The sequence below is a fragment of the Cajanus cajan genome, chromosome 8 (genome assembly GCF_000230855.2).
Source record: "Cajanus cajan strain Asha chromosome 8, NIPB_CcT2T_4, whole genome shotgun sequence".
Classification (NCBI taxonomy): domain Eukaryota; kingdom Viridiplantae; phylum Streptophyta; class Magnoliopsida; order Fabales; family Fabaceae; genus Cajanus; species Cajanus cajan.
Window position 1 is genome coordinate 7,077,476 of NC_138524.1, and position 9,501 is coordinate 7,086,976.

General features: G+C 32.1%; 1 protein-coding gene across 1 annotated transcript; it reads right to left on the minus strand.

The window, feature by feature from the left end:
* Window positions 1–3,054: 3,054 nt before the first annotated feature.
* On the minus strand, window positions 3,055–4,713 carry LOC109798586 (uncharacterized). Its single transcript, XM_083061274.1, has 2 exons — window positions 3,274–4,713; window positions 3,055–3,219 (listed from the first exon to the last, which is right to left on the minus strand). Exons 1-2 carry the CDS (start codon window positions 4,711–4,713, stop codon window positions 3,055–3,057), a joined length of 1,605 nt encoding a protein of 534 aa, XP_082917400.1.
* Between the last annotated feature and the right edge of the window lie 4,788 nt (window positions 4,714–9,501).

A 9,501-nucleotide genomic window follows, 5' to 3' on the forward strand; every position in this document is an offset into this window, starting at 1 on the left:
TACATTACAACTTACTCCTTTCTGCGAGCTAGTTTCCACTCATCAAGGCTCCTTCTAGCTTTATGAACAATCTCATTTATTATGAACTAAATGTAACATGTATGATAATGGAGAGCTCTGGAGAGAAAGGAAGCATATAACGTTCAATATTATTGATCAACAAACTTGTGCATAACAGAGACAACAAGGGTATTTATACAAAAAGATAAAACAGAAAGCATAACAGAATTGGTTACAAAGTAACCCTGATAAAAGTAAAATAGTTATGGTAAAACTAACTATAGTAAAATTGACTATAGCTAAGACCCCCCTGCAAGCTGGGAATGGATGTTTGATATGCCCAGCTTGGAACAAAAATGGCGGAAATCAGCAGGAGGCAAAGGCTTTGTGTATATGTCAGCCAATTGAAGAGATGATGAAACAGGTAGAAGTTTAAGTAAACCAGAATTGAGCTTTTCACGAACAATATGACAGTCAATTTCAATATGCTTGGTTCTCTCATGAAAAATGGGATTGGCAGCTATATGAAGAGCAGAACGACTGTCACAATAAAGTAAAGCTGGTTTATTAAAAGGAACTTGAAAATCTTGAAGCAAAAGAGTCAGCCACTGAATTTCACAAGTTGTAGAGGCAAGAGCACGATATTCTGCTTCAGAGGAGCTTCAAGAAACCGTAGCTTGTTTCTTGGACTTCCATGAAATGAGAGAAGAACCAAGATAAACCGCAAAACCAGTCACAGACCGACGAGTATCATGGCAACCAGCCCAATCAGAATCACTGAAGGCCTTGATCTGAGGATGACTATTGTTAGAGAAAAATATACCACATTCAGGTGCATTCTTGAGATATCGAAAAATGCGAAAAGCTGCTTACTGATGAGCAGATGTTGGAGAATCAACAAATTGACTTAAATGTTGGACAACATAAGAGATGTCAGGACGAGTATTAGTGAGGTAAATCAATCTGCCAATTAATCGACGATACGGAGTAGGATCAGGAAGAATAGTACCAAATTTTTTATGTAACTTGGTGCAGTAGTCAATCAGAGTGTTAACAGGTTTAGCACCCAATAAACCAGTATCAGTAAGGATATCAAGGGTATACTTGCGTTGACAAACGGAAATTCCAGTGTTGTTTCGGGCAACCTCGAATCCAAGAAAGTATCTTAAGTTGCCAAGATCTTTGATGTGAAACGTGGTATCAAGAAGATGAGTGATGGAGTGAATCTCAAAAATATTATTGCCAGCAAGGAGAATGTCGTCAACATAGACCAATAAAGCAGTGAACAAAGAATTATTTGACCATTTAAGAAAAAGAGAATGATCAGACTGAGATTGCGTGTAGCCATGAGAAACAAGGAATGAAGACAAACGAGCATACCATTGACGACTTGCTTGCTTCAAACCATAAAGAGATTTTTGAAGACGACAAACCTATCCAGGGAGTGAAGGAGTGATACCCGGAGGAAGTTGCATGTAAACCTCCTCATGAAGAATGTCATGGAGAAAAGCATTGTTAACATCGAGCTGTTTAAGATGCCAATTGTTCATAGCTGCAAGGGCAAGAATTAATCTGACAGTAGTGAGCTTTGCAACAAGAGAATAAGTGTCTATAAAACCAAGACCTTCCATTTGAGTGTAACCCTTAGCAACCAAGCGAGCCTTGTAACGTTCGATGGACCCATCAGCTCGATGTTTGATTTTATAAACCCAATGACAACCAATAGTTGTCTTGTGAGGAGGAAGAGCAGTCAAAACCCATGTATAATTTGCCTCTAGAGTAGATATCTCCTCATGCATTGCCTTAAGCCAACAGTCATGCTTAGAAGCCTTTTTATAAGATTTGGGTTCAGAAACATAGGTAATAGACATAACAAAATGATAAAAAGAAGGAGACAGTTTAGCATATGACAATACCTGAGATAAGGGATATCGAATACCTGGATGATGATTGGTGTTAGTTAAGGTAAAAGCTGTGTGAAAATCTTTAAGAAAAGTTGGTTGTCTACTGGGTCGTTGTGAACGACAAAGAGGAACAAGATTAGAAGGAGAAGGAGCATCAACAATAGGTGAAACAACTGGTGTAGTGGGTGAAATGGAAGATTCATGGGTGTCATATAAAAGATTCATGGGTGTCATATAAAAGAGGAGGCAAGTTAGATGAAATGAATTCAGGGGTGGTATCAGATTGAGAAATATGGTGAATGTGATAGTAAGGAAAACAATCCTCATGAAAAACAATGTTACGATAAATCTCTATGTTTCTTGAGTGTAAATTATACACAAGATAACCCTTGGTGTGAGGTTTAAAACCAAGAAAAATGCAAGGGTTAGCACGTGGATCAAGTTTTTTGCGATGAGCAGTTATAGTAGAAATATAACAAAGACAACCAAAAACTTTGAGTGAAGAAAGATCACAAAGATGTGTATAAAGAAGTTCATATGGTGTCTTATTTTTTAAAAAAGGAGTTGGCAAACAATTGATAATGAAAGTAGCATGTAAAACAGTAAAGGACCAAAATGTGGGAGGTAAATGAGATTGAAAAAAAAGAGCACGAGTAACATTTAAAAGATGTTGATGTTTACGTTCCACAATACCATTTTGTTGAGGTGTCTCAATGCAATTAGTTTGATGTATTATGCCTGTGGAAGCAAAAAATTGATTCATAAGAAACTCGACTCCATTATCTGTTCTAATGATTTTAACCTTGAATTCAAATTATTTTTCTGCCTGTGTAATAAAATTCTGTAAAATTTGACGAGTTTCAGATTTAGAAACCATTAGAAAAACTCAAGTGTAACGAGAATAATCGTCAACTATTGTTAAAAAATATTGATGACCTTGAAAAGAAATTTTGGCACAAAGGCCCCATATATCAACATGTAAAAGAGCAAGAGGTTGAGAAGCATGTGAATCACTTTTGGAAAAAGGAAGTTTGCGTTGTTTAGCGTAATGGCAAGTATTACATATAAAATTTTTGTCACTTACAAGAGAAGGATAAGAATCTTTCATAAGAAGCATGCGGTTATGAGAAATATGTACTGTTCTAAAATGTCAAAGGTCAATAGGCAACTTATTACAAGATGGTTGTATAACAGTAGAACAAACAGAGGTATGATTTGCAGAAATGGTGTTGTCTAAGGATGGTGGTGAAACAACCAATTTGTATAAGCCAGCAACAACATCAACTGTACCAATCATCATCTTGGTGTTCATGTCCTATATCAAACATTTATTAGAAGAAAAGGTTAGTATGCAATTAAGAGAAGAAACGAGCTTGGAAATGGAAATCAGATTGAAAGTGAAAGATGGAATGTAGAGAACATCAGAAAGAAATAATGTCTCAGAAAATTTTACAAGACCCGAGTGTGTGGCGAAAACTTCTTGACCATTTGGTAAACGAACAACTATAGGTTTAATGGAAGAATAAGAAGTGAAGTAGGCTAAGGAAGAAGATAGATGATCTGTAGCGCCAGAATCCAGAAACCATGATGCATTGTGAATTGAATTTAAGGAGCAAATAAAGGGGAGAACATTACCTACGGTGGAAGAATTATTAGTGGGACATGGAGAGAAAGTACCAATTTGATTGACACAAGGAGTGGAAGATGAAGAGGAATCATTGCTTGGCTGTTGTATTAAGGCAAGCAAGGCTTGATATTGTTGAGATGTGAAGCGTAGACCATGAGTTTCTTGTTTTTGTTGATCAGAAGTGACATGTACATCACCAGTCACTGAGCTGTTCACATGTGTATTCTGGTTATGAAATTTGTGACCCGGAGGAAAACCATGTTTTCTGTAACACACATCAATCGTGTGTCCAAGTTTGCCACAATGAGTGCAAGATTTTGTGCCACGATTGGATGTTACCTTATTTCCAGCTCCATTTGAGGCAAATTCATGCTTCCTATAACAAACACTTTCGCTATAACCAATTTTACCACAAAATTTGCAGGATGATGTATTGGAACTAACAACATTGATTAATCCTTTCGATTCAAGATTCAGTGTACTGAGAATACCATCATTTCTAATAAATTGTCGTTCCTGTTGCACAATATAGGAAAAGACCTTCGAAATCGGTGGTAATGGGTCCATCATCAGAATATGAGATTTGACTTGGTTATATTGGTCATTAAGACCATGTAAGAACTGCCTGATCTGATCCTGTTGTTTCCGTTCCAGAACACTAGAAAGAGCTTTACAAGAACATTGTGGTGAGCATGAACAAATCGGATTTGGTCTAAAATTCTCAAGTTCATCCCAAATTATGCGTAGCTTTGTGAAGAAATCGGTTACAGAAATGTCACCTTGCTTGATGGAAGAAGCTTGATGCTGTAAATCTGAGATGCGTAGTAAATCTCCTTGCGAATATCGTGACTTCAAATCTCTCCATATGTCGATAGCTTTGTCCATCCATAAGATACTTTGCCTTATTAAAACTGAAACAGAATGCACGATCCATGAAACGACCATGTTATTGCACCTTCGCCAAGCGATGTAGAGAGAATTGGTTCGCAATGGTTCGGTGAGGGTTCCATCAACGAATTTGAGTTTATTCTTGGCACTCAAATCTGTTAACATTGATCTACTCCATGAGTTGTAGTTTGATGAATCCAACACTGGTGAGACGAGAGCAATGGCAGGACTCTCACTCGGATGTAAGTAATAAGGGCTATGCATATGAACTATTTGATCATAATCTCCACTCATTGTAGAAAGAAAAGGAAGAACAGATGAAGAAGAGAAAGATGCGCACCAGAGCCCTTCAAAATAAGAGCTATGATACCATATTATGAACCAAATGTAACATGTATGATAATGGAGAGCTCTGGAGAGAAAGGAAGCATATAACGCTCAATATTATTGATCAACAAAAACTTGTGCATAACAGAGACAGCAAGGGTATTTATACAAAAAGATAAAACAAAAAGCATAATTGAACTGGTTACAAAGTAACCCTGATAAAAATAAAATAGCTATGGTAAAACTAACTATAGTAAAATTGACTATAGCTAAGATCATTCACATCCCAATCCATCTACAGCTGCATCAACGACCCTACATTTTAAAAACATGTAAAAATTTCGCATTGTTAACATTGAAATTTGAAGTTTGAAATCCTAAAATTTCAAGTTTTGTAAAAAGAAAGATAAAAGATCAATTTTTGTTGTTTACAGTAATTCTACCTGAGTCGAATGTGTAATTCAAATAAACATAAGGTATGTATCTCTCAATTGAGGCTTCTTTCACTTCTTGAGTTGCTCTATTGTGTTCAAAATATATAGAAGAATAATTATCTTAAATCATAGTGTATTTAGAAATATTTTTTAAACAAAAATATTTCTAAGAATTATTATCACCCTCATATATTTGATTTCGTGAATTGTTTATCTTTTTTATTTACTACTTTAATATTTATTTATATATTAAATTTTAATATTTTAAAATCAACAAATAGTTAAAAATAACCCTATTTGAAAATATAATATTTTATTATAAATCTAAATTTTAATTTATATGTAAAATAATATTTATTATAAATTTTAATCATATAAAAATATTTATTTATCATAAATTTTAATCATATAAAATTAATTTTTTATCATGTACATTCACAAACTAAAAATTAAAATAAGTTCTAAAATTTCCTCTAGTTTTACAAAAATTCATAAAATAAGTGTATTGTGGTTTGGGCCGGCCCAGTTCCATATAGTTCAAATTAAAGATACTCTTTGAAAGAGCCACGCTATCGCACGCAGATTTGGGCTTTAAAACAGACTGCTCAATTACTGGGTTAATCACATAAGCATTAGCTTGGCCCAGTTTTTATGCCTAATTTTTTCTTTCCTGCTATACTGCGCAAGTTGGAATGATTTTTATTATTAGTTGGAATGAATTTAACTTTGATTCATTGTTGCTTTCATCATTTCATTACAATTTTTTTCATTTATCTGTATTATTTTAAAATATTGAGTAACTATCATCACAATCATAATATAAATATTCTAACAATGTGAAAACATATAATTGAATGATAATATGAAAAAAATTATTAAAATTAGTAAATGGAATTTTAAATTAAAACTTACTCATTCTCATTAAAAAAATATTCTAAAATATTATCTCAATATTTAGTGGTGTTATTACAAGGGAATTGAAAAAAAAGGAGCAAATATTCTTGGTGTACAGTCTAATCTTAAACCAATTATAATATTATTTTGAAATCTTGTAATTTTTAAAAATATGTGATGAATCTTTCTGCAAAAGTAATGAATGCAATCCAGCAGTAGTAAGTGGTAACGTTGCTGTCTTATTAAAAGCCAAAAGCTGTATCCTTTATCTTCACCACATCTCCTTCATTGCACAAGCCACAGCTGTCATCACTCATATATCATAATCGTACATTAATAATGCTTATTCATTTTAATTATACACACATGAATCAACTTCATAATAATTTTGTTTATTTATTATGTTGTGAGCACAACAATATTGGTTATCAAGTTCTCACTTTCGGTCTAATTTAAAATAGACAAGTATAATAGTACATTCTTCATAACACAAATTTTATAAATAAGTAAAAATTGTTATAAATTAAGAAGAAGAAAAAAAGAATGAAATTCAGTAAATACAAAGTAAATATCACATTATTTTATATTTCTAATAAATTTTAAATAATAAATTTACGTCGGTTGTAAAAAACCGACGTAAATTTACGTCGGTTGTAAGAAAATTAAAAAAAAAAAAAAAAAACGACTGTAAGCAGAACGGGCTGTTCTGCTTGGAGAACGGCTCGTTCTCCTTGCAGAACGGCCCGTTCTGCAACCCGGACTTGGCTCTCCTCCTTATTTTCTTCTGCTGGTTTTTCCTCTGGCTTCTCTTCTCTGTTCTCCTCAGCCTTGGCTTCAGCCACTGGTTGTTCCTACTCAAAATATAAAAAGGAACACACATAATAAGTAGAAGAACTAATTAATGTAGACCAAGTTATAACACTATCAGCAAGAAAAAAGGTTTCACCAGGAAATATCACCTGTTTTTGCTTCCTCACCCATTTGCCGTATGAATAGAGACTGAAATGTTAGAAAAATTATAAAGAATGAAGGAGTATAGGAGGCGAAGGGATTTCAACGCGCAGGAGAAGAAGTTTTTGAAATGTCTCCAAATCTCCAGCTGCTAGTGACCTTCTTTTAAGGGCAGTCATGTGCATTATTTACATCGGACAAGGGAGGGTCCAACGTAAATTATGCAATCTACGTCGGAGGGTAATTGTGTCCGACGTAGAATGTATAATTTACGTCGGACCTTCCCTTGTCCGACATAAATTAGTTAGCTTTTATTTACGACAATGTCACCGTATATTTATAATATCGTATTTTGGGAGTTCTGACGTAAATGAGGTGACGTAAAATCCTATTTTTGTACTAGTATTAGTACCATGTTACTAACATTATTTTTTTTACAGCTATCAACATTTATCTTAAAAATTATATTACTCTAAGCGAACAGTCAATTAGAAAATAAAAATAAAAATAACGTGTAATTGTGTTGATGTGTATACTTTATGCACTTGCTGTTTGTCAACCACAAACGTATTCAAGCTACAGCTAATTAATTCCTTTAAGAATGTATGTATCCTGTCATTCAGAAAGTAAATAGAATTTTCTTATATATGGTCACTAAAATAAAACTTCCTACCAATTATAAATGTTAAAATCAATAGTATATACTTAAAGAATTCGACTACATTATCATAGTTTTTTGAAATGTTGGGATGAATTTATATGTATTAGAGCTTTATCAACAAAATTGTAAAAGAAACAAAAAAAAATTAAATATATTCTTAATCATTATACAGTAAGCAGTTCTTTATTTTAGTTATTGTAAATTTTTTATTTTATTTTTCATCCTATTAAATTTTGTAAACATTATTTTTACTCCTTGTGAAAAGAGTAAATTTTTATTTTGATTCCTGTAAAATATTTTCTTTTTTAATTTGTATATCTTTAAAATTTAAAATAACTATATTTGGTACTTGTAGATAAATGTTATTTATTTGAAGGACCTATAAAAGAAATTAAAGGCGTCACACGCTAACATGATATTGTAACGACTCACTATGATTTCTATACTTAATGATTCAACTATTAATAATAAAAAAATATTATTACAACTAACTACAATCATGTAAGCAATACTTGAACATACCAGTAATAATATATACTATACATGTATTAAAATTTGCATCAACAATTGACATGACTATACATGTATGTGTATATGTATAGATGAGTTTATTTAAACTTACTTTACTCAATAACTCGTATTCTACATTAAATTTTAATAATTCAATCATTGAATTAAAAGTTTTTAATGTGTAGATCAAGTCTGTAAAGTTTTTTTAAAATAAAAACTATTTATTACTCCATTTCATTAATTCAAATTAATGCATATAATATTTTTATGATTATTTATCAATTTGAATTAAAGAAATGAAGTATCAAATACTTTTCAATTTTTTTTAAAAAAATTACGAACTTAATGTATGTGTTAAGAACTTTTAATTCAACAATTGGACTATTAAAATTTGATATAAAACATGAGTTATTTAGTAGAATAAGTCACTTACTCTTGAAGTAAGTGAATCTCTCATCTCTCTCTTTATATATATATGAGTTAATCACCTATACACTGTCAGTGTAAAGTTTTTTTACACCGGCAACCAATCATATCTTTTAATAGTGACATGTCAGTTGCTTATTTAATAAAATAATAATAAAATAAGCAACTTTAAAAGATATGATTGGTTGCCAGTGTAAAAAACTTTACACTGGCAGTGTAGGGATGATTAACTATATATATATATATATACACATACACACACACATAATAATCCAGTACTAAATGTGTCAACCTAGGGTATCGGTCAAGCAACTATATATGTTACCAACATAAACAACTCATCTAACTTAAGCAATTTATCAACTTGCAACTTTTCAACACAATACAACATGTTCTTCAACTTGAACGACACAACAACACCTTAATCTAACATTTAACAACAAAGCAACTCATCAACTATTGAACATAACATATGAACTACACAGCTCAATCAATATATTATATATATAACACAACAATTATATGTGTCGTTACACATTTAACTAAGAGATATCTTATAACACAAGTGAGCAGTCAAAGTGGCTTGACCTACTGAATCAATAATGCAATCTTTTCATTATGGCTAGATCAACAACCAATTTTTGGATCAAAATCCACAGCAACATGGTTTCTCAAATTTCACCACTTAAACTATGAAAGTCTAATATTACTATTAATATTAGGGTAAAACAGCTTGGGTGTGAGTTTACCACAACATTAGCATGTATAACTAAGCCTCCTAGCTACAAGATTAGTCTACTGACTATCATCTAAATATTATATCTTTTCCAATACTTAGTTAAGAATTTTGGTAAAATCTCTTCATAAAATTAAAATTTA